Source organism: Opisthocomus hoazin, chromosome 3 (genome assembly GCF_030867145.1).
Source record: "Opisthocomus hoazin isolate bOpiHoa1 chromosome 3, bOpiHoa1.hap1, whole genome shotgun sequence".
Taxonomy (NCBI): Eukaryota; Metazoa; Chordata; class Aves; order Opisthocomiformes; family Opisthocomidae; genus Opisthocomus; species Opisthocomus hoazin.
Window position 1 is genome coordinate 50,014,749 of NC_134416.1, and position 25,973 is coordinate 50,040,721.

The 25,973-nt window shown below is 46.1% G+C and overlaps 1 protein-coding gene across 2 annotated transcripts in view; it reads left to right on the forward strand.

The window, feature by feature from the left end:
* Positions 1-572: 572 nt before the first annotated feature.
* NOL4 (nucleolar protein 4) overlaps positions 573-25,973 on the forward strand; it is a 198,917-nt gene continuing 173,516 nt past the window's right edge. For both annotated transcript variants that reach the window (XM_075416225.1, XM_075416226.1), the window contains exon 1: positions 573-2,416. In XM_075416225.1, the coding sequence (XP_075272340.1) occupies positions 2,150-2,416 (267 nt within the window). In that variant the 5' untranslated portion in view covers positions 573-2,149. The remainder of the gene's footprint in view (positions 2,417-25,973) is intronic.

Genomic DNA, 25,973 nt, shown 5'->3' on the forward strand with positions numbered 1-25,973 from the left:
CCCGCTCCGCCCGGGGGGCACCGGGGCGGGGGGGCGGGGGGTGAGGGAGCCCCCCGCCGCGGCCCTGCGCGCGCTTCTTGCTCCAATAAGCAGTAATTAGGTCCTAAGCTAATGATGCGTCAGCTGATCCGCTCGCTCCGTCTGCGCGCGTGGGGGGGGGGTGGTGGCTGCGCCCGGAGCCATCGCCATGGAAACGCTCCCCCCCCCTTCCCCCCCGCCCCGCCGGCCCGCGGCCGGGCCCGCGCCCCCAGCGCGCCCGCGGAGGCGGGGGCGCCGCGCGCGCCATCCCGGCACGGGACAGCGCTGCCCGTCACCGCGCGGCGCCGCCGTCGCCACAGAAACTTTTGTCCCGGCGGCCAATCAGGGCGCGGGGGGGGGCGCGGAGCGGCGCTGGGCCCGGCCCGGTGCGCCGCCGCCGCCGCCAGCCCCGCCGCGGAGCGCAGCGCGGCGCCGCGCGGGGAGCGGAGCGGCAGCGCGGGGCAGGGCGGGGCGGGGCGGCGCGCGGCCCCCGGTCCCGGGCGGGACGCGCGCCCCAGCCGCGGAGGTGCCGGCTGCGGGCGGGGGCGCGGAGCCCGGCGCTGGATGGCGGAGGCGCGGGCGGGCGCGGCCGCGGAGAGGCGACGAGAGGCAGCTCGGCTTCCCCCCGCGGAGGGGGTGTCCTGCTCGGCGCGGCGGGGGACCCCGGGCAGAGCGCCGACATCTCCGGCGTGAACTGGAACTGTGGCACGGAGGGGGGGCGGGCGGAGATAATCAAGATTGCTTTTTTTCCTTTTTTCCTCTTCTTCCCCCTTTAAAAAAGGGGGGGGGGGGGGTTTGCTCGGCATCCGCCCGCAAACTTACTTGAACGCCCAGAGGACGCCCCGCGCCCGAGGAGCGCTGCCGGTGCGTGCGGGCACCGTGGCCGCGCCGGTGGAGCCACCGGGAGCCGCCTCCGCTCCGCCGCCGGCCTCCTCCCGGGACCGACCGCGCTCTCCGCCGCCGGCCCGGCGCCCGAGGCGCTCTCCCACCTGCCTGGGTTTTCCTCTTTCTTTTTTTTTTTTTTTTCCTTTTTCCTTTTTTCCTCTAGCTGCTGGGATTGCTGAGTAAATAAATAGCGGAACATTCCTAGAAGGGAACCTGAGATTTCAGTGGGACTGGATACGAGGAAGTGAAATGCTCACAGACCGTTATTATTATTTTTTTTTTTCTTAAATTAAAAACACGTACTTAAACCGCGGATCGGACGTGTTAGGCTTAGAAAAACAGCAGGTAAGAACTTTCTTTCTTTCCGGTACCTTCATGCCCGGAGCGGGGATATCTGAAGCGAAGCCGCCCAGCCCTGGAATAAAGGGGGAGCGACGAGACCAGTTTGCCCTTCAGCGCTTCCTCCTCCTCCGCTCTGCGCGGCCAGGCGGCTGTGAGGAGAGGCGCAGCCCGCCCGGACACCGGCACAGCCTTTCCAGAAGGCAGCCGGGGGTTGCCGGGCCGCAGGAGGAGGAGGAGGAGGAGGAGGGTGGGCTTTTTCCTCTTTTTTTCCTCTTTTTTTTTTTTTTTTTTTTTTTCCCCCCTTCACCCGCACTATCCAGGGTGAATCCGGGTGCAGCTGATGTACGGGAAAGAAGAAGGATCCGAGACAGTATTTTCTCTTCGCTAAGCCGAGGGATAGGATTTTAATTATTTATCCACCCGAACCCTCTCCGGGTAAGACGCTGCTGGAGCCAGTGGGATAGTCCTGCCTCGCACGACTATTAAAGAGACTGATCACGTACAGTGGAAGGATAAGAGGAGCCTCCACCAGACCCGTTTTGCCTCCTGTGAAAAAAAAAAAAAACAAAAAAAAACAACCAAAAAAATAATGAAGGAGAACATTGCCACACTATTGAATTGATCGCTGCCCCCCCTCACCCATCCCCCTCCCGGCCACCCCCCCCCCCCCCCAACCACCACCACAACAACAACAAAAAAAAAACCCGCTGGGATCTGCCTGCGCCGGGACCTCCTTCGCTCCGGCTGGGAGCTGGATGCATTTTTCATGAGCGCCGGGTGAAACAGGTGCAAAGTGCGGTGGGGCGGCCCGGCCCCGCTCCCCGGCCCGCGGCGTGTGCGTCTGTCCGGCCGGCCGGCCGTGTGTGTGCGTGTGTGCATGTGTGCGTGCGTGTGCTAGGAGATTATGGAGAGCAGCGACCGGGACATGTACCGCCAGTTTCAAGACTGGTGTCTCAGGACTTACGGGGACTCGGGAAAAACCAAGACGGTGACCCGTAAAAAATACGACCGGATCGTCCAGCTCCTCAACGGCTCCGAGTCGAGCTCCACGGATAACGCCAAATTCAAATTCTGGGTCAAATCTAAAGGCTTCCAGCTCGGCAACCCGGACGAGGTCAGTGGTGGTGCTGGAGGAGGGAAGCAAGTGCTGTACGTGCCAGTCAAAACCACGGTTAGTAGAGAATTGTCTTCCTTCTTCTATGTCGGCCGCCGCAAGCCCCGCTCCGCTCCCGGGAGCGAGAGGCGCGGGGGGAGCCGGCAGCCACAGTTGGCTCCTTCCTCCCTCTCCCCCCCCACCCCCTCCCCGAGTCATCATCACCATGTCGCGTTTGCCTGTCACACCGCGCACCGCCGAGCTCTTTGTGGGTCCTCTCCGTTTAAAGCGATTGCGCGCACGTCCTTCTCCTCCGCCGTGTAACGTTTGTGTGTCCCCCCGTGTGTGTCCCCCGCACCCCCCCGGGGCCGCCGCGGCGGGGTCGGGGTGGGCTATTGTCCCCTCGCCGCCGCCTCCCCCGCCGCTCCGGCCATTGTGCGGGGCCCCGCCGCCCCGGGCAGCGGCCCCCGCCGCTCGGCCGGGCTGATCGATGGCAGCGCTGGGGGGGGGGGGGGGGGGGGGGGGGGAGCCGGCCTGGCGCAGGGCCAGGCCTGGCGACGGTCGGTGATGGGGGGGGTTCCCCGGGATATCAGCTGGGGGGTTTTTCCTTTTTATATATATGTATATACATTGTTATCGTTAGCCGGCTGGCTGCGAAGGGCCGGCTGCGATGGCAACGGCGGCGGGGAGAGAGGATGCTCAACAAAGGGAGAGCCGGGGTTCCGCACCAGCGCGGCCGGAGGTGCCGTTCCGTGCCGCCCTCGGGGGCTGCCCGACCTCCCCGCCCCCCATCCCGCAGCCGCGATGCGGAGAGGGGCACCCCGGAGCCGGGCGGCGATGCGGCAGCCCGCGGCGTGGCTGCGCGGCTCGGGGGCGGCGGGAGCGGCAGGAGGGTCCTCCCGTGCGGGGAGGTGGGGGAGGTGCGGGGTCGGCTGCAAGTAGGTTTTGCCCGTTGAACTCCCTTGATGTGGCGTTATTCTGACTTCTTACGCTCCGGGTCGCGCAAGTTGAGCTTCTTTTGTCTGTGCGTGGGGCGGGCGGGGAGGGGGAGCCGCGAAAGGAAACCCGGCAATTAAAAATATTCCTGCCTGGGCATTTGGCTTGGCTTGGGTGAGCGATATTCCCTCTTTTTTATTTTTTTTCTTTTTTTTTTTTTCCTTTTGTTTTCTTTTATTATTATTATTTTCTCCCTTTGGAGTGGCAGCTTATTCTGACCTAACGGGAAGGTTGCTGGGTGGCGCAGCGAAGGGGGCTGCTCGGAAAGCATCCTGGGCTGGGCTGTGACGTAGCTGCCGGGGAAATCTGCCTCGCTGAAGTCATAAACCTGGGCATTCCCCCGGGGCCGCCTCGTATTTGCCCCCTTGTCATCGGCGCCGTGATGGCTGCGAGGAGGCAGGGGTGGGAAATCCGTTTTAAGGAGTTTACAGATGCGAAGACTGAAAGAGGAGCCCTGGACAGAGCTTGTTCCCTCTCTGTGGTTTTCGTTCACCGAAGCGTTCTAGGTCTGCCTATAGATTCAGGTTATTTGGCCGATTTTTGTTCTGCCGCCAGATGACCGACTGCTAATCGCTGACCCCAGAGGGTACTGTAGATACAATTTATAACAAAAACGTTATCTAAAGCAGAAGTGTCCAATTAGCTCAGTATTTTTTAATATCTCTTCTGCTTACTGGAATAATAATTCTGGAGAGCCGGTAGGCACCATATTTTATTCCTAAGACTATCCTTTTCACTGCAAGTTCAAAAATGTAAACAAATCAAGTATTTTTTTAAATTACATTGACTACACTACTAAATAAAAAGGCTAACCTTAATTTTACAAGAAGGAATTTAAAAATTAGGTGCTGTCCCGGGCCTGTGAAACACACGACTCTGTGATGAGCAGCTTGTCTGTTTTCTCTCACCTTTGCTAGCCCATGAGAGCCTGGACTCCCACCTTGCACACCCTCTTCTATTTTATTTTCAGATCAAATAATCAAAATTTTTCTCATTCTATTTTTTCCTTCAGAGATTTCAGTCAGAGGTTGAGCGCCTTGCTGGTCTTAGATTGATTCATTTGGAATCATATCCTGCACTGTGAATGTCTCTATGTCCCTGTATATATCTTTATATTCATATAGAAGTAACCATCTTTAGATAGTTTAAGCAACCTAGCAGACGTCCTAATAAAATAGGGATGCCTGCTAATAAAATCAAGAATGGAAAGTTAGCATGACCTATCTGTAAGCAACGCCTGAATATCTGTATGTTACTTGAACAATGACTTATAAACCCTTACGGAAAAGGTCTTACATGTTGGAGAAATTTCCTCATGCTGGCCAACATAAATGTGTTGTCCAGCATAAATGAGAAAAGGTGATACTCAGCACTTTCATACTGTGGCAGAAACAAACGCTGCCCCCTCCTAAACCCACACATCTGGTGTCACTGTCCCATCACAAAAGGCAGAGGATTATTTCAGTAGACCCCTCGGGTGGCAATGGTTTGTATGAGCTGTTGCCAGGGCAGGGGCAGCGCCTGCCAGGCACTGGAGGCTCTGAAACAGCTCGTTTGACAGAACAGGGATGCAGCCCTTGGCCCGGAGAAAGCCGGTGGTGAAGCTCTTACTGACTTCAAAAGGCCTAGGCTTTCACCCAGCCAGGAACGAGAAGTTATGGGGGGAAAAGACTGGATTTTCATGAGGCAGCAATTGTTGGTAGGCCTTAAAAGCCCATTCTCTCATTTCATTAACTCTTACTAATTATTTAAGAGTTTATTAATTTATGACCATTTAGAAACATCCCCACTGTTGGGGTTTGTTGTTGTTGTTTTTTCTTTTCCCTCTCTCGTTGTTATCCCATACATTTGAGCTCATCCAGTCTGCGGAGAGAGCCACGAACAGTACCAGATCCTCAAACTCTGAATCTCTCCCTCATCCTCTCCCTCTTCTTGTCCATCACCTGATCTCACCATAGGTAAAAGTAATTTCAATTTAAAATTAATCACAGCTGGCAGCATGAGCGCTCCCTCTGCAGTAACAGGATGGATGAAATTACAAGCTGGACTCTACAGTCACAAGCTGGTCAAAAATAAGCAAATATTCAAATACTTCGTTAGGAATTATTCTCTCCTTGAAGCTTTAAGATTTGCTGCTCAGCTTTGCTGTCAGCCAGAGAGATTTGCTCCTGATGGTGCTGTAATCCACTGCTGCTGGTAATTAGACATCATTACTGCTGCGTTAAAGGGAAAGAGAGAAGGAGAGAGGACAGGCTGGGGCTAATTAACTACTTGATTCTAATGAAAGAAAGAGAGCCTGATAGCAACTGGGAGGTTGCACCGGAACAGGCTAGATGTACAACACAGACTTAATTGAAGCAAGGGTGTCTTGCAGTCTCGCAGTAGCTGAGGCTTGGTCTGCTTTCATATTCTGTGGGCAGTAGCGCACGAGGTGTTACCCTGTTTTTCCCTTGCCTGGTTGGTAAGTAGCTCACAATCACAGGCCTATCTTGAGTATGAAGTTTAAACATGCCAGCAAGGAGAACGTATAGATGATTATGTGCTGGCTTAGTCTATTTTACGGGTATGGTCTCCTCAAGAGCAACAGGAACAAATCAATTTCTGAATGTTCACATCCCTCTGCGGCCTAGGAGATGCACTTTTGGTCACCAGGCAACAACATCCCCTGCAAAAAAGGCATTTTGGGTCCAGAGTGGGACAACATGTTGTAAGCTATTCCTACATGCCACTCAGCGAGTATCTCACTTCTGCAGCTGTTCAGATTGCCACTGTTATCATCCTAGGTTTTCTTTCATTAAGCCCAAGCTGAACTTTATGAAAGCAGTGAAATTGTGCCTAGCCTAGACACACTGTGGTTAGGCCAACAAATATGCCAAATGGCTGACAGTATTGACTTTTAATGGTTGGTACTCACAATCCGTCAGTGTACGTGGAACTAACATTTCTGGTATAATATCCTTTCCAACCATATATACAATTTTTGTGGTGGAATTTTTCATGTGTATTTTCTGCATAGTTCTTTAACAGGAACTATTTATTGATTGGCAACTGGAAAACAAATTTCTTTCCACCACTTTATTTACTCTCGGCTCGATGTCGTCCATAGACACAAATATGGGTCCTAGAATCAGTCTTGATTTAAAAATGAGTTACAAAACAGTGGCTCAAGTTGTATCAGCGGATTCTAAGCAGAACTTTCCTTTAAAAAAGAAGGGCCAAGATGATTGCAGGATACGTCTCAAATATAGAATTTATGCGGTATTAGCAAACTAATAGAATATAACATTAAAGACCAAGTCTGGGTTGCTTTTACGCCATTATTAATTTGGAATGACTCCGCTGACTTTAATGAAATCACAAGCCAAATGTATGAATTTTCCTGTGTCGTCTTTTATATTTTCCAATTATAAGCATAGAATGAACTTTCACTCAGAAACCAAATTTTGTTCAGTTTAGTTAAATCTTTAGATCCTGCAGGAGGATCCGGTCCCTCTTGGATTGCCGCTGGCAGACCAGTGCGGCTCTCTGCAGGTGCAAGGCTGTACTACTGAACCTGATTACAGGATTTAGGGCTTAAAATTACAGGCCAGTCAGCTCTATGGAACAGGCCGTATCCCAGCCCACCTCTTGTTCTGTTAGCGGTGAGGAATAGTAGATGGACATATGAGTTTATAGTTCATTTGACTTTGTATAAATGACTTTGTTTATTAACAACAGAAGAAACAGATCACAGTATCAATAGCTTATATGTCAGAATATGGTGCTTTAAATTATTTTATGTTTTAAATTGTTCATTATTTTAGGGCATTTTATAGCAATCTAAAAATATGCAGCTTTGCTTCATTGCGTTTTTCCCCGTTTTGGTAGCCATCAGTATAAAAAACTAATAAAAGTGTTTCTCAAATACATATTGGTAGCTCTGTAGCCTACTGAACTGCCAACACATAATGGCAGTAAGTATCAGAAAGGTGATGCTGAGGGTGAGCAATAATTTATCCCAAGGTACAATTCTGTGGTAGTTTACAGTCCCGTTAAATGCACCTTCCAGGCTCAGAAGCGGTATTTGAGCTCTGCCCTATTCGTCGCGTTTTAACTGCCCACCACATTTTCCTTAACCCTTGTTCAGGTCTGCAGAGTTTCATCTGCTCTGGTTACCCACAGCCCCTGCCCTGCCGTTCGCAGACCTCCCGATGGACTCGGCGAGGAGGGATGCTGGTGAATCAGACAGGCAGTGCTGGAAAATGGTCATAGCAGATGGAACAAAACCGGTTTAGTTGGCAACTCTTAATGCAGGCATTCAGCGAAGTGTTCATGAATAAAGAGAATAACTCTGTCCTGAAATTTAAAAATGTTAAAGCGGCCGTATGTAAGATGCCATCTCCACACGTGTGTGTGCGGGAGAGAGGCAAAGGGAGATGAGGATCTGAGATTTCTTGGGGACAATGTTGAGCTAGAATTTTCCAAAGAAACATGACCCAAAGAGAGCAAATTTTTAAGGAGGGAGCATTTTAAAGTGCTGCTGCAGTAAAACCAGAAACTGTTAACATGACTTTAGAAAGGTTAAATAGGCTGTAGCAATACGTAACAAAACCTAGTACTGATATATCCATCCCATGCGTGCAACGAGACAGAATGACAGATTCAGTGCTCTCCCCAGGTAAAGGCCAGGCTTGTAGCTCGAAAGCCAAGATCTTTCCAGTGATCCAAAATAAGACCACCCAGTTTCATTCTGATGCTGCTGTGAACCTTTGCCGAGAAGACTCAGGCGCTCGTGAACTTGGTTCTTCGGTGTCTTACCCTGAGCATCTTGTCAGTGACGCTGCGCTGGATTCGGTTGTGGTGCAGCCTGGTAGGGCACTCCAGCTCAGACACTTCAGCCCTGATTTTCTTCAGAGGTGCTGCGTGTCATTTCTGTGGCTACGTAAGTATGCAATCAGTGAAAAATAATGAGGTATTTGCCAGCGGGTTGGTGCTAAAATGGGCTGATAGGCATCAGTGCAGCGTAATGGGCCTTTTTCCGATCTTTTTACAGACACAGATTTTTTTCTTTCAGTAACTTTTGGAGTGATCACCATTGTTCTTGTTCAATATTCTAGACAGAAAGGAGACAGTCCAGAGAGATTACACACATCCATACACAGAAAGACTCCATGTAGAAAGGGCTTATCATGAACACAGGCCCCTATGAGAAGGTGGCCAGTGCTAGTGCTGGACAAATGTGGGAGTTAATGATTCATTAAAATATATATAAATAATAAATTCATTTTACACTACAGAAATAAATCAAAATTAGCTGACATTGAACCATGAGTTTTGGTCTCCTGTTGAAAGAAGGCAACCGGCAGCTGCCAGGTTTGGTCTGAAGGAAGCTGTTTGGGTCCTGATCTTTCCCCGTAGGCAGGATACACCTGTTTAGAGTTTGCTGGTAAAAGAGGAACAAAACAAGCAGGGCAAATGTTGAAGAGAGATATAAATGAGGTAGATGTGGAGAAAGACCATGAGACAGTGTGGCAGGAAACACTCTCCAGGAGGACCCTACCAGATTCCGCAGCCTCCCGTGCACCACAGAGCATCACAGCAATCTCTTGTTCCTTCTTGGGTAGGTTGACCCTGATCAACATAGCTTCCAAAATGAGCAGAGCTTTCCAGGACATAAATGATGTTCTGATCTTGTATACGTTGTTTTAAACCTGCCAGAAGCCTCTCTGACTTTCTCTGACTTTAGAAATCTGAGGAGACAGTAGCTGGTGCATGAGAGTTGTTTGCATTGTCCTACATCAGCACTGAAAGTGATTCGGTAGCTTTCTTACATTACCTTTTTGTTCTACTTAAATAGATGAGCCTCAAAACCTTGCATTTCCTCTAGCAAAGTATTTTTTTGATGTTTTATAAACATAAACTATCCAGGTAGGCATTGCCAATATCCAGGAAGACTTGTTACAAGTTATGGCATTGAGCATTCTTCTGGATGCAAATGGATTTTCTTGGCGATGATCAACTTTATCACAGACAGTTGTACAGGCTTCTAATTGATTATTCAATATCTCTACAAGCTGCAAAACCTGACAGTTATTATGTACATCTACAGAGATTAAAGCTAGTTGTAGAAATTGAAGTGTAGGGTTTGAACCATTTAGTTGTGTATGTGGATGCTTTTCAACTTCAGGGTCTATCTATAGCGAACGTTTTACTTAATAAATCTCATCTATGCTAGAGTTAACCTCAAGTAAAGACTATTTTTAGATATAAATATTCTGTATAGACTTGGTAGGACAATTTTTATTAAATGACCTACTTGAGCCTAGGATGAAACTCATTCAACCTTTTTCACTGGCGAGCCTGTAATTAAGCTCCTCTTCGAAATGAGAAGTCGTATATATTATATTTCCAGTAAGATCTGCATGTCTAAAAGTTTTGTAAATTTTGTTACCCTGAAGTTTTTAATACAACAAGAGATGGATGTGATAACATTTTGCCTGTATTTAAGAAAATTTAGGGGGTGAGATCACTTGCACTTAAATGATTTATAATTCTAACTCACTGTACAATTTTTAAATGTGTACATCTTGTGATTGCTCTCTTCATTGCCTCTGGACTTACGCATACCGCTACCACTACTGCCAGGTGGATTTTGTAGAAAACTTCTGTTCAAGGCAGATCCACAGCTGCAGTAGCTGCCACTAAAGGATGACCTGTCTGTAGGGTAAAGCAGCGTTGTGTTGGCATGTGGGAAATCAGACTTGTGAATGGACGAATGCTCACTGCCCTGAGCTGACAGAAGAGAAGTAACAAGCAAGTAGTTACACGAGTATTTAGATACAGTAAGAGAAGAACAGCTAAGGTAGGGCCAGAGGTTTCAGCAGACAGGAAAAGACAAGGAGTATAAAAAGGTTTCACAGAACTTCATTTTTCAGCATGTGTCTTTTCTGTTGTTGGCAATGAGGAAATACCTGTCCTGGGTTTACATTTTACAGGTAATGGAACTGAAGAATGGTCAGAAATAGAGGAATAAAAAAAGAGGTGATGGCAAATCAAGATACTAAATTGCAGTGCATCACCAGGACTAATACAAATCCAAGAACACTAAAGAAGTTGAGAATGAAGTAACTAAAATATAATTAAAATATATCATTTGCCACTGTGTGTGGCAGTGATATTGGAGGACAGCCAAAAATAGACTAGAAAGACAAAAAAAGGTAGTAAAGATAGGTCCTAGAAATGACAGACCAGTGAACCATATTTCAAAAAATCAGTATGAAAATCATTAAAAATAGAGTTGTTAAGTGTCAATATGAACTATACGTGGTTGGTGCAACTAGTTTGGATTTTGTAAGGGTTAATTAATTTCCTCCAACCTGTTGTGCTCAGAAGTCTTTCAAATAATTTTCAAGTGAAAAATTGGTTCTGGCTTCCTTCTGAAATGAAACCAATCTGACGCTGACTTTACTAAAGCAGGGTTGAAACTTTGGCTATGATGACAAATTAAAGCTGGCGAAGAGTTGTGAAGCCATAGGAATCGCTCGAAAGCGATACAAATGCAGTCCAATGTGCGTATATACACACACATAACTATATATGTACACATACGTACGCATAAAACTCAGACAAATGAAGGAGTTTCAGCAGTGGATGGAAATGCAAATTAATTTGGTTAAGCAAGTCAAGGAAGAATTGGGAGGGAAACCAGAAATATCACAACAAAGGAAAAAAATAGAAATCACGTCAGGCAGAATTCCCTACAGACCATTGCCAGATAATTTACATTTTATGCCACTGTGACATTAGCTTTTTGAACGGAAAGGAAGAATTCAGGCTTTTCAATCACATTTAAAATGTACAGAATTAGTATAACATCTCAAGGGATATATTTAGGAATAATTTCAAACAAATCAATAAGTGTATCTTCAATAAGCATAGCAGGGATAACAAAAATCGGCATTAGGAAAAGGATAGAGAATAATATTGAAAACTTACTCTTCTCGTTAATTAAATGGTATGTCCTTGCCTTTAATAACACGCTTAGCGTATTTACCTCATCTCTAAAAGGTCATGACAGATGAAAGGTCCAGGGAAGGTAACTAAGCTAATTAAAGAAAAGGGCTACTTATAAGAGAAATAGATTTTAATGGTTATATCTCCCAGAAGGATGAACATTAGGAGACCACGCACAGTGGAAAACAGACATGTAAAGATGTTGAAGGCAGCTGAGAGAAATGGTGTGGTGTAAATACTGATGAACAGCAGGGAGGGAAAATTCAGCAGCCACTCTTTTTAATCCTGTTCCATCTTCCAAGACTCTTTTGACAAGCATCTCAAAAGGTAAACTCAAAGATAGGTCGTTGTTTTGTAACCTGTAGTGTTGGGAGTGGAAAGTCTGCGTTGCAGCCCCGAGAGAAACTCTGATTGATTCAGCCAAAACTTCTTCCAAGGATTTTACAAGGGAATGATAGCTCTGTGCCTCTCGTAAGGATGTAGTGTGCTCTTTACGTCAGTTCAGCTTTGCTGGCTGGAGCAGAAGTGAGGACAAGGTCACGTTCCAGCCCTTCCTGCTCTGTCCCCCTGGGAGCGCGGGCATCGGTGATGGCTCTTCCCTGCTGCCTTGCTCTGACCTGGCGTCTTGCAGCATCTCCCCGGGTGTTTCCCCATAGCGCATCCACCAGTGTTAGTCACGTTCCAGCCCATATGGTTGACACAAGGAAAGACTTGGGGAGCATGGTGAAATGCCAGCATCTTCCCTTCCCCTTTGTTCTGAATTTTGGTATTGCTGGTGTTCTCAGCCTTTATGCTCTTGCTTCGTGAATAGATTATTAAGTTTTAGGTACGTGTTCTTAGGTTGGCTGAAGCTAGCAGAGCAAAATAATTTGTTTGTGATTGCACAATGCACCTGGACGCACCGTATTTTGTTTAGAGATGTATTTGTTTATTTACTGATTACTGAGCTCTGAAACGTCTTTTGCAGACTCCCTCAGAGACTGGGACTAGATGTGCATAGGTCAGTTTGCCTGTAGCAGTTGCTCGTTGCTGTAGTGCTGTTACTAGTCTGGAGGAAGGAAGGAGACCACCAAGTTTCTGAGCTCCAGCACTATCCTGCGTGGACCAGTGCATGAGATTACAGTGATTTGCACAGAAAGCTTGCCGTGAACCACCTCCGTTTTCCAATTTACTCCACTTGTGATGAGAAGTAATGTGCTGTTTTCACCTCCGTATTTTTGCCTACGTGGGCTAGGATTTTATTTTTTTTCAATGCTTGTTGCAGCTGTTACCAAACTCTTACTATGGTGGGAAGAAAAGAAAATTATTAGAGAATTTATTGAAAATATGAGAGGAAATTAGCTCATTCAAATGATGACAGTTTCTGGAAGACACTGCTTTTGACCTGTCTGAACAGCAAGTGTGGCATGTATCTAATTAGATGACTTGTCCCATTGCATTTCTCAAGAAACAGCAGCAGAAAACAATAAAGGATGTAACTCATTCTTTTCTCCCTTAATCTAGACATAGTAATATTTTTTTTATGACATCTTTTGATAACCTTAATCTTTTTATATTCTGACAGTTCAGCGAAGCCCCACGGCCATGGTTGCCATAATACAAAAGCATTTCATTTGCAGTGAGCAAACAGCCCAGCTTTCTTGTAATGAGTGCTGTAGTCCAATTCCAGGCACCCACTAAAACCCGTAGTTCAGACAGACCACATCTGTTTACCCCTTTTTGCCTCAATTTGGGCTGATCTAGCAAGGAGATGGGATAATAAGTTCTGTATGGATGCAGCAGCAATAACCTGAACTTCTCAAAAAGACATATATTGTAAACTCATTGGACTTTGACCCTGCTTTTTTAGAACACCAACACAAATGCTCGGCTTTGTTTTACTAGCGCACAGGGCCTGGTTATAATTGTTTTGGTGTAACTGAGAGCTGAATTGGGCATATGGTGAGCTTTCAAGGAGTTAAATTTGCACCGAAGCAAATAATGAAGCAGTATAAATAAAGCTAGGTCTAGAGCTTAGTAAAGCTGGTTAAAATAAAACTGCTTTCTTCCTTTTAAACTGCCCTTCTGCATAGCAAATTCCAATATTATTCTCTTCAAATCAGTCCAGTTTTGGCAAGATGCATTGGACTTTGAGGAAACTGTGGAACTGAAAAGATTGTTTTACCTATATTTCTACTTTGAACCCCTACATTTTCAACTTGAACCAAAAGGACTGTTTTCAAAAACTGAGTAGGGCAAAGCATTCTTAAGTAGGCAAAAGCAGGTCAAATTTTATTAATTGTAAGTAGAACAGTTTAATTAAGAGAATTCTAATGGACTATGTCTTTTCTGCTACTTATCATTCAACTTTAATGAATTTATAGGTAATTACCAGATTTTTTTAAAAAATTTAATTCTTAATAAAAGGAAAATTTTCACATATACAGACTTCAAAAAATTTAACAAATTTGCATTATCATTCTCACTGTAATTTGAAAGCAAGCAAATGAAGTACAACATAGACGGTTCTGTGAAAGTAAAGTGGATTGTTAATTTGCCTAATAAGATATCCAAAGAGTGAACTAGCAGACCTACAAAAGAGCTGAAAAACTGTACTTGTAGGAAGTTGGAAGGAGTCGAGCTGGTGAAATCTGTGAGGCTTTGCAGGTCCAGTTCTGTCATCCGAAATTGAGCTGGATGAAATCCCCTCTTGGGATAGGACCAGCAGAAGGTCTGTGGATAGTTCTTCTGGCACAAAGATAATGCCCCTGTTCTGAAGACATAATGCAGTCCTTGGGCGATGCTTAGGCTTTGGAACGGCCAGCGCCCAGGCGAGGACTCCACCCCCAAAGCATCCGCCACATGTACTCAACACCTCACTCAGCTGGTATCAGTTGACTGGGTGGCAATGACTGAATTCTCAATAGGATACGTTCAGATGAAGTTTTTCTGTTAGTAAACAGTTACTTACCTGTAGCTGCTATCTGGTTTTGCCACAGGACATTCCAACGTGCTAGACCAGTGCTTAATAAGTGTATAGACATGTTTATAAAATGTGTAAGAATATCTAGAAAGGTTCAATTACAGCAAGACCAAATTCAGCTGTAAAATAATACCAGGAGCACCCTGCTCCCACCTCTTTGGCTATAATCTTCTGCAATGCCAGAGTTGCACTCATCACAATGCGCCGTACAGACAGCTCTCCATTGTAGAAATCCCTGTATTCTGATTGTTTAGGGAGGGAAAATCCAAATGGAGAACAAGTTTGATCTTAGTCGTTTAAGCTCTCCATATACTTAAGTTGATTAAAAGTGCATCTCTCATCCTTTCCCTTTCCCAGCTAAACATACACAACACATACACTTACCCTCAATTACACTGTTGAGGTTGGTTGTTTGCTAGTTTTTAAGCATTCTCCCTTTTCTATGGATATTGCATTAGGACATCTGCTATGGGGAGAATTCAGATCTCTTTCCCTTTTCCCTGTCCCTTTGAACTGTATCTGTGTTAGAGAAATCCTACCTCTAATAAGAAAGGAAGAAAAGTGAGATGACAGAACAAATGGAGTAAAGTGTCAAAGCCCATCAAGTATAAACAAACTTTGCCCTAACAGCTCCCTAAGAGCTCATCCTAAAGCAAGAAAGTCAGTTTTGGGAAAGGTGGGGGCTGGGGAAAGTAAAATAAACCCAGAAAACACGTATCACGCACTTCACAGTAATAATAATAAAGCTAATGAAGTAAACCAGGTAAAAGGCGGCTGATGCTTCCTGTTAATTGGGTAATAAAACTACTATTGATCTTCAAAACCAGTATTTAAGCAGCAAAGCATATCTGTTGGCGACATATAAGTGCAGAAAAACCTCAACATATTAACTATCTAACAATTAAAACTGCCTGGAAAATGTGAGGAAGATGAAACATGATTTTTTTGGGGGGGGCATTTTTCATGGAAATTTGATTTCAGCAAAATTTTGAACAAATTCTATGTATGTTCCCCAGCATTTATTTCAAATTGGAGTTTATCAGTCAACATTGAATTTAATGAGTATCACAGCATGATATAGCAGAAAGTAGATAAGCAGAATGTTGCTAGACACTAAAAGGCTCGTCGTTATACAAATAGGCAAAGAATTACTATAGACACACCTCGCAATTTGAATTTGAATGTATTTTCCATTGTGCCATAGCCCCAATATCTACTTGATGTCCGCCGCACTACGCGTTTTCTTCCATCCTTGTCATTTGTCTTTACTGCTGCAGATTATTATTTACTAATAGGCAGAGGACTGTTGTTTTCCTTGTGTTGCCTTTATTTCCAGACGTCAAGGCCTGCTGTTTCTCATTTTGAATTCCAATCCAACAGCAGGTGCCAAGACTCAAATGTATATTATCTATGGGCAGTAGGATCAGCCCGCTTGTGTAGCATCAGTTGAACTGAACCACTCACTGTGCTGGCTGCATTTTAATATTTTTAATCTTTCTTTGGAAGGCATGCTATTTTGGTGAACAACCAAATGCAGTCTAAGCTGCACACAAGAGGAGATCTACAAATGGGTTTCTAAATGTAAGCTTCTGTAAAATTAAAAAAAAAAAAACAAACCTAAGCCACAAACCAAAAAAACTTGAAAACGTGAAAGTAGAGAATCTATTAGATCCAATCCACCCACAGCCATCTGGAGCAATAACTTATTTATCTAAACAAAACTTTGGACATGACATGACCAGAAATGAGGTGAACAAGTTGAGCTAATTTGTACATTAAGCTTTTAAAACGTCCAAGGCCAAGAACAGTTTTAAGGATTGCTGGATGGCATTACCATAATGATGTGAAACAGGCCATTTTAATGGCAAAAACCTGCTCCCACTGAAGTCAATAGCAAAATCCCACCGACTACCATAGTAGTGGTCTGCTAAGTAGCAAACCACGCTTTAAAAAAAAAATCAATACTTCAGTTTTACGAGGCAATAGGGATAGCGGTGCAGCTGCCCGTTACCAGCCCCCCGTAGCCCCGGGATTTTCACAGCGTTGCGGTGTCGCGATGCGGAGCGATAGCCGGCGCCTTCCCCTTCACACAAAGGAGGTGCCACGGGTTTGACAGAGACAGACTTGGGGGGGGGGGGGGCGGGCTGAGTTTCTCCTCAGCGGCCGCGCCAGGACAGCCAGACCGCTGCCGCCTTATTCCCTGGAGCTCAACCCCGCCGCCCTCCCGCTCCCCTCCGCTCCGGGGCCAGCCGGGCCCGGGGGCTGAAGCGGCGGGCGGGGCCGGGTGCCGGCTCCCCGGGCCGTAACGAGCGCGGCGGCTCGGCAGCCATTTCCCTCCCCCCTGCCCCCCCGCAGCCATATGGTGCCGTAAACAACGGCCGCGCCGCGCGGGGATGGGGCCCGTCCCCCCCGTCTCCCGGGGGACCTGCCCGGCGCTCCGCAGCGCCTCTCCCCGGGCGCGCCGGGCGCGGAGCGCCGCCGGCTGCCGAGGGGCCATCTGCCGGGGCCGCCCCGCGGGAGGCAGCCCGGGCCGCCGCGCCAGCTGGGTGCGGGGCTGCCCGCGGGGGCGAGGCGGGGGCCGGGGCGAGGGCCGCGCCGCCAGCCGCTGCGGCTCCATTAATTGATTCGGGGCCTGGGCTGGCATTGAGGGCACGGGGGAGGAGGGAGCGGGGAGAGGGCGCGGCTGTGCCGCCGCGGCCTCCCCCCGCCGGTTCCTATGGCAACAGCGAGATACCGCCGGGACACACGCACACGCACGCACACCCGCGCCACACTCCCACTCGCGGGGGGGGGGGGGGGGGGGAGAGCCGGCCGGGCACGGCCACCGCGCCCCCGGCCCCCCCCCCCCCCGCCGCGCAGCGCGGTTCCCATGGCGACGGGCTGCGGCAGCACCTGTGCGGCCGAGGCGGTGCGGAGCGGCTCCCGCCCGGCCACCGCCCCCTCGCCCGCCGCCTCCCCGCCAGCTTCCCTCCGCAGCAGCCGGGCTGCAGGGCGGAGGGGGGTGCGGCCAGGCCCGGCGGCCCCCCGCAGCCGTCCGGCAGCGCCGGCGCGGTTAAACGTGCGGGCGGGTAATACCGTGAGGTAAAATAGCGGCTCCGGTGCATTTTCAGAGCAGCAAATGCCCCGTGGCCGCCCAGCGTGGCTGTCACTGCTGGCCCTGGCAGCACCCAGAGCAACGCTGGCGCTGGGGACGGGTGGGCGACACCCGCCTCTGGCCGGAGCAGTCGTGCGGGTGGCCGTGGCGGGTTTCCGCGCTCGCCTGCCTGGTTCCCGGCAGAGGATGGGTGCTGGTGTGTGTCTGTGTGGCGGCACGGCCGGTACCGGTTCTGTCGCACGCTTGCAGCATGGCCGTACAGCCGTCGGGCAGCACAGGCCTGCGGGAGCCAGCGGTTTGACGCGGGAAGGCCTTGTCTTTGGAAACAGGCCCCGAGTCTCTGAGGTGAATTCACCGTACCGTGACGTGATGCCGCACGAGAGCCTGCTGGCAGGTGCAGGGCTGCCCAGCGGCGCGGCAGCGGCAGATACTTGCTGTAAATAGGGACATGTCGCGGTTGGCGTGACTTGAGGTGCAGGGAGTGGAACGGAAACGTTGCGCCACTGTCCCTGCTGGTGTTCACCCTCGCTCTCTGCTTTTGCCGGAACCCAGCACTTGAGGCACCTCTTGCTCACCAGCCTTGGTGCTCCCTTGCCGTGTGTACATAGCTATATGCTACGTAGCACAGTACGTGGTTACAGCTGTCACTGAAAAGTAGCGTTGCTCCACTTTTGGCCCTCAAGGCACTAAACTGGCTATTACAGGCAATAAAAATATTTGCATATAGTTATGATGGGAAAATGTGGTCTTGGGTCCCTGACGTGCAAAAACATTAATCTGTTTTGAAGCCAGGTCTGTCCCTCTGAAGAGGGCTTGTGAGTCCTTTCCTCCAAGCAACCGAATGGGGCAGCCCAGGATTTGGGAAAAGGGAGTGGATGGGAGGAATGTCCTTACTCCTAGGTGCTAGAAGAGGTTTCTCTTTTAGCTGTAGTATGAGAAAACTATTTTTTATCAGCTTCACTAAATGCTGGGTTGTGTGTCATCAATTACAGCTGGAGGACTCCCACTGTCTTTAACAGAACAACCGAGACTTCAAAAAATAGTAAAATACCTGGCCAATAATAACATCACTCATGAAAATAAAAACTGAATCCTGTTGTGAAAAACTAACCACAAAACCATGTCTGTATCCTAAAGATGTTTATGTGGAAAAGAGCAGGAAGCTTCCTCTTTCTTTGTAGATGGTAAAATAGCTTAAAAATAGAGTGTTATCAACTGTTACAATTTCACTGTGAGTCCTGTGGTGTATGTCATTTTTTCTTAAAAATCCCATCTCCAGTCAAATGCTCGTGAAAATTCTACTTTTGTGTTAAAAAAATCAGACAAAAATAATTTAGTAATCCCCATAGCCGTATAGAAGAGATTGTCAGTCTCAGCAACAGCTCCCTGTCAGTTCTGAAGGTCTCTCAAGGACCATGGGTATTTCATTATCAGCCTTTTGACTGATGCATGTATAAAATGCTAGTGGTTAGTGTGGTTCTAGAGACTGATACTGACGATTTGTAAACCATGAATGGTCTTGCAGGCTGCTGTTTGAGAACTTTTGCTTTAAACTCTGCAAATGTCCCAAGAGGACCCTGTAGACTTGGAAACTGGGAAACAAAACAAGTGTGTTTTTTCGTAAGTTGTAATATTTTCTAGACCAATTTAATGATTTTCCATACCCTATTTCATTAATTCAAGTATCAGTTAAATAATTACTCTTAAAACAAAGGCCATAAATAAGAAAGAAAATGAAGGATATAATTTCAGCAGAATCCTTTCAACATAATGCCTAGTAAGCTCTTTGAAAAAAATTGCAGAAGGTGCTCAAAGTAACAAAAACAGACTAACATTTAATTACAGAGATAGGAACACTGAATACGTCTTAAATTATATAAAGCTCACCTTCATGACAGGGGACTCTAGGTGCTTCAGTTTCTGAAGTTTACAAATCAGATTGTAAAAGCTTAATATGAAAAGAATTGCATGAGTATGCTGCACCATAAGGCAAGCTCTGGAGAAAGAGAGCTTTCTAATAAATGGCTTGCAGAAGACTGCATTTCCCTGGTGCCATCTCACCACAATCAGGAGTCATCCCTTCTGCTGCAACACAGGAGCACAGGAGGATCAAATGTGAAAGCAACATCAATGCCATTATTTCTTGCCCCCATAATAGGTTGACTTCTGTGGGACCAAAAATGCAAAATAAATTGTGACAATACCTATGGCATCAATAACTCGCAAGAATTAATTCAGAGAATTTATATCGCTCGAGTTATACATAGCCTCAGTGGAGTTGATCATAGTGGTTCCTTCTAAACCATTACGATCGTCACCACCATAAAAAGCAGCATGGCCAGCAGGTCAAGGGAGGTGATTCTGCCCCTCTGCTCTGCTCTGGTGAGCCCTCACCTGGAGTCCTGCATCCAGCTCTGGAGCCCTCAGCATAGGAAAGACATGGACCTGTTGGAGCGGCTCCAGAGGAGGCCACAAAAATGATCCGAGGGCTGGAACACCTCTCCTATGAGGAAAGGCTGAGAGAGTTGGGGCTGTTCAGCCTGGAGAAGACAAGGATCTGGGGAGACCTTATAGCAGCCTTTCAGTACCTGAATGGGGGCCTACAGGAAACAGGGGGAAATTTTTTTCAGCAGGGCTTGTTGTGACAGGACAAGGAGTAATGGTTTTAAACTAAGGGAGTGTAGATTTAGACTGGATATAAGGAAGAATTTTTTTACTGAGGGTGGTGAGATGCTGGAACAGGTTGCCCAGAGAAGCTGTGCCCGTCCCCTGCCAGTCAGTGTTCAAGGCCAGGTTGGATGGGGCTTTGAGCACCCTGGTCTAGAGGAAGGTGCCCATGGCAGGGGGGTTGGAACTAGGTGATCTTCAAAGGTCCCTTCCAACCCAAACCATTCTGTGATTCTGTGATTCTGTCTGTGTAACTCATGATACCCAGTATAACTGAGGTCTGGAAAGAATGAATGCAAACAATAGGATGCTAGACTGGATTCTGTCATCTTCATAGATTTTTTTCTTTCAGTAAACATGCAGAGCTGAAACAGATACGCTGAATGGAGATGGAATGTCTATAAGCTACAAGCGGAAACAAGGAGACAAAAGAAGAGACAAAAAAAAAAAGATCTGAGCAGAGAATCTTATAGGAAAAAACGAAGTGTAACAACCATTTTTGCTTCAACATCCAAAATCTGAGGGAGTTTCAGAAAGATTTTTTTGGGTATGGTCAGAAATCATAAAATGTGTTTTTCAAAAAGCCTGAAGGAAAAGTGTTCCTGACCCCTGGAGGAGAGTGCAATGACGGCACTGTGTTGTGAAGTATCCTCAGATGTCAGGTTACTGTTAGAAATGACTGAGCAGGATGGGAAATGGGCTGTAGCTGTGAACAGATAGATGGGATAAAACCCCAGTTACAGAATGAAACCCCATCCTAAATGCGTTGTACCAGCTGGTGACAGCTACCTGAAGGGTCTGTTCATTTTTCTTAGGCAACGTTTAGCCAGCTTGCCATGCCAGGAAAGTATTATTGAATCAAATTTAGTTTAATTTCACACACACCCATACATAAAAACCAAACACACATATTTACCAGACATGCAGCTGTGTCTGATGTCTCCCCAGAAAGCAAATTCCAGGATACATGCAGAATACCCCCAATGAGAAGTTAGGCTAGAAATGATTTGATTTGATGGGAAATTACTGTGTCATTTCCTTTTACAGACAATAGCACTCAAAATATAGTACTGTAATAGGCTGTTTGCACAGAGCAGAAGAGGGCTTGTCTCTGTGGCCTTTTTAACATCTTGTTGGTGATCCATGCTGATTTGGCAGTTGTAGACACAGGATTTTGAATTTAGAGTTTTCCTTGTGAGGGAGAACTGACCTTATGTGTGGTTTGGGTAGCAGGTGTGATTCATCAATAAAGTAATAGCATATTTCTCTTAGAGCAGACGAGGCTTACGTGATGTAGATACTTAGTCCACATAGCTGACTCCCATCTGTTGGTGCAAGTGCTGGAAAGCCTTTTAGGTTATTTGGAGATAGTGGTTGCTATAAAGTGTAAGCAAATGAGTGGGTGCAATGTATTTACAGAGAGAGATGTGATACAAGAATTCCTACTACACTGCCATCCTTATTTTTACTAAATGTTTCACGATACACATGATCTCCTTCTGCAGTGTGTCATGGGAAATGTAGTCCAGGAGGCATCAACTCTGATGTAAGGAAAAGGTGAAGGTTTGAGACAAGCAAATCAAAGCTTCCTGTAGGAGCAGCAGCATCTCAGAAGACGCAGTTTAATGTTGAATTGATGCAGATAGAAATGAAATACTGCATCTGCAAATTCAGTCCTGGTTAATGTTTTGTTCAGCAGAATAAAAATGTTGTCGTTTGTATTGTCAGCAAGATGAAAATAGATGTTGGCTCTCCTTGCGACATAAATTTGAAGCTTTATAGCCTTAGCCATCCCTAATGCGTGTGTGAAACTCATCTATGTATCTGTATTAGCTTTGCTGAGGAGCTAAAACTGATGATCGTGTCCCCCTAGTCCTTTGCAGGCAGAGCATCATTCTAGAAAAAGGTTGAGCCATACTTTATTGATATCAATGTGATTCAATGGGATTTTCAATTATGTTATTATTTGTGAGGAGAGAATGTGCTGGACCCCTTGCAAGGGAAGCTGTTTTTGGCAGGAGCAGAGCAGGAGTTGGGAGTTACGCTGGAAACAAGGCAGAGATCTGGCAAAGCCTTGGGGGGGTGATCACCTATTTCTCATTGCCACTGAGGGGCCCTTGCTAACTCTTTCTCAGCAGACAAGATCTAGTATGGCAGAGAAAATCTATTCCCCAAATAAGGCCTGGAGATTGTTTGTATCGTGTCTGTCTTCCAGGTGAACATAGCTAAGGAACAGCAGCACAGCAGTCCGCAAACCTTTTGTAGCAGGCAGTTGACATGGGCTCAGCCGAAGATTCTGTCTTTACCTCTGCTAGTCTGTAAAGCAGTCTCTCAGAGGCAGTGGTGAAAGCTACCTCAGAAGAGTCTTTTAAGACAGAACAGAAGGAAGTACATCATGAGCAACAGAAGACAGTCCCTTTTCTGTCAGGGGATGGGCTAAGTGGCCGTTTGATTCTTCTTTCACCTGTCATGTCCCTGATTTTGTGTAGTGCTATTCGTCTCAAGAGATCCCCTAGCGCATTGCAAGCTAAACCATGAATTACAGCCAGCTCTGGGTTGGATGGCTGTATACATCAGTCAAACTGTACACAGCATGTGTACGTAATGAGAGGAAGAGAAACATTATTGTCATTATTATTACTGAAGACATCCGAGTGCTGTGTCCCATTATCTTAATGAAGCCAGCATACACAGAGGAGTGAGAAAATGGGCAGGTCACTTCATATTGGTGAATTATGGTTTTGCTACAGTTTGAACACAGTAGTTTAAGATATTGGGAAACAGAGCACCCAATTCTGGTGAACCTGATGAATAATATAGTCATTATTCTGTATTTAATACATAATTGAATTCCAGTGCTTTGTTTCAACTTATCTCCCTGTTCCAGTAAACAGCTGAGAAATTTAAAACTTTATTCTTTTTATATAAAGAGAGACAGTGCAAGCAAGGGTACGTACTCAAAGAAAAATTGTTAATAAAGTGCTTGGTTTGTGTTTTGAGAACAGAATTGTACTAATAATTACAAAGATTCATACAGTTTGCATATTAACTGTTGCAGATACAAAAGAATAATCATGAACTTTAATTATGCAGAGCAGACTATTTCATCTGCACTCTTCCTTTTCTTTCATCAACTGTGCTTTATGTACACTAATACTACCATGTGAAGCAATGCTGTGTGGTAGTAAACTCATGGCCATGCCTAGATTAAGGCTTGCAAACATCCAATTAATAGGGAGTCTTCAACTTGCAAATATTCTGATTTTCTGTCTTCTATCATGCATCAGATGTTAAATCTGATGGGTAAATCTGTTTACCTGCTTGTTCAAAACACCTGTTTTTGCAGTGCTGTTGAGGAAATACATTTTGCTTTGTTATTTGACTATTTCTTTACTTCTGTTAAGAAAAGAGGTGGTGGCCATCATTAGTGGTCAGAACTGGAGTGTACCTCTTATCTTCAATAAAAAAAGTAAGAAGCTGATATATGTAAAAATTAGGAAGCCAGATTTACCCAATCAAACAGCCTTTGCAAAGTCAGTGTTGTAATTTGTAATTACCATTTTTTGGAGCTATTTGCTGTTTAGGGCATGCTCCAGATTTGATGCAGGAAATGTTCTGAGTAAAATTTGTGTAACTGAAGATCTAGTCCCTGTCTACTAGGAATTTACAGTCCAGACGTCTATGTCCATTTCAGTTTCAAAGCAAGATAATGAAGGAAAATACTTCCATTCACTCTCCTGTTTTACAATCATGTGCATGTTAGACAAGGTTGCAAAACATTTAAAAGAAAATTCACACAGAGGCACATCTTTGTAAGTATAGGCTTTCGAAGAAGGGGACCACTATGCGGTAAAGGTCTGAACGAAGGGCACGACAAGCATGAACCCACTGGATTTCATTGCCAGTGGCAGATCCAGACACAGATTTTGATTTGCAGCCCTCAGATGAGTGGTGGTGCCTCAGCATGCCTGAGAGAACGTGCATACAGTCCCTGTGGAAATTGCTAACCATAAATCTGTTTAAGCCCCGAAAAAAGTGTGTGGACTGCATGAGGAGCTGACGATAGACTGAGAGAGGAGTGAGGGCGAGAAAAAGTAAAAAGTAGCGGGCAAAATGCATTTTATCTTACTCCTTCTCTAAGAAGAACCAATATCACTCCCAGAGACATTTAAGTAGAGTATTCTCACTGCTTTCAGAAGGGCACTAAGTAAGGCAAGTAAGACTGATGTTCTTATAGTGCTTATTGAAAGAAAGGTTGATAGAGTTTATTTAGAGAGAAACTGAGTCTGTTAGGTCTCCAGAGAAGTTCAGGGGACTGTTTTAGATAGTTTTATTCTCTTAGTGCATAAACCTACAGGCCAATTAGATTTTGATTGACTTTCATGAAGATACATCATGTGTAACATTAGCAAGTGCTTTCTGTCACACGAACAGCTTCAATGAAATATTTGACACAGAAGGATTTTCCTTCTAAAGGAGATTACCAAAAGGATTCATAAGGGCTCCCTTTTTCAATCACTGCCGCCATTTTTCTCTTAGATTCTTTTTAGATATGTATTTCATTTACATCACTGTAGCAAAACTTAATGAGGTGAAACTGTAGATCAGTGTTGAAAATTTCTCCTAAGCAAAGTCTGGCTAATATTGACTTCAGTGTACAGTAGCAGCATGTTTGTGCTGAATGGTGATATGAACTCTCCATCTGCAGATGTCAGCCTCCTAACTGTCACGCTGGTCAGGACTGAACATATGGTTGAGCAGTGTTTTTCAAAACTTGGTTCTGCTGGCAAGGATTGGCCTCTTCATGCTGTGGACTTTGTTTACGGTGGAGGAAGGGAGGAAGAAGAAAAGGAGAAAAAAATGGTGTAAATGATCTGACTGTCTGCAACAGCGCTTCCTCACAGAAACACTGGTTTTTGCATCTGGCCCTTGTTCTTGCCTAGGTTACCCAGGAGAGAAAAGTGCTGTTGTAGGAGTGGAAAAAAAACAGAATTAGGGAAATGTAATTTAATTAAAGAAAAAGCCAACAAACAACTTGTTAAAGAGCCCCACATAAGTCTGCTAAGGTCATTCTGTTTTGTAAAACCTCATCTGTGCACATACACACGAATATTAACAAAACTAACACAAAAATAAGCAATATTCCTTATTTGCCAACTAATTTAGTTTGATGATGCTGTTGAGTGCACAAGTCCTCCCTCACGTCTGAGATAGGATCAAAAAACTTGTGTGTTTTTTAATCTATTTTTGGAAGGATAAATTTTGCACCCTTCAGAATGAATTTTTCTGCAGAACATGGTTGCATATTTGTTTCATTTGCTGGCTACACCGAGAACTTATTGCCAATGTCTAACACAACATTTGCTGCTTCTGTTCCAGATCTGATGGAAAGATTGTGTATCCAGTGCTATGCCTGATTTTTCTAGGTACTGTGTCGCTTTGTGTGAGAACAGACCCTGATTCTCCCTGCGACTCCTACTTTGCTTCTCTTCGTAGGTCATCAGGGCTGTAACACTACTACTGCTGAAACCGCCCGCAGGCAGAAGTCGGTGTGCCAAGCACAGACCCGTGCGTTCAGCTTTGTACTAATCTGAGTGCTGAGTCCCCAGTGGCCTGTGTCCCTGGTCAGGTAACATTACCTGTGCAATTACAGCGAGCCCCTTTGTAATCCCTGCCCGTTTGTCCTTGCAGAAATCTAGAGGGACCTCCATTACAGGCTGTTAGTTTATGCTCCAGGAATATTTAGTCTTGGAAGTACCTCTTTCCTCCTTGTAGCAAAAACCTTTCTTCCAGCATGGGAATTATTTTGATAGTGTGGCCAGAGAAGCAGGCCATGTGTGGAGCACGGGGTGCCCTGGAGAATCCTGTCCACTTTGGCACCGGAGCTGGGGACAGTTGTCATCACTCTTCGCTTTGCCTTGCAA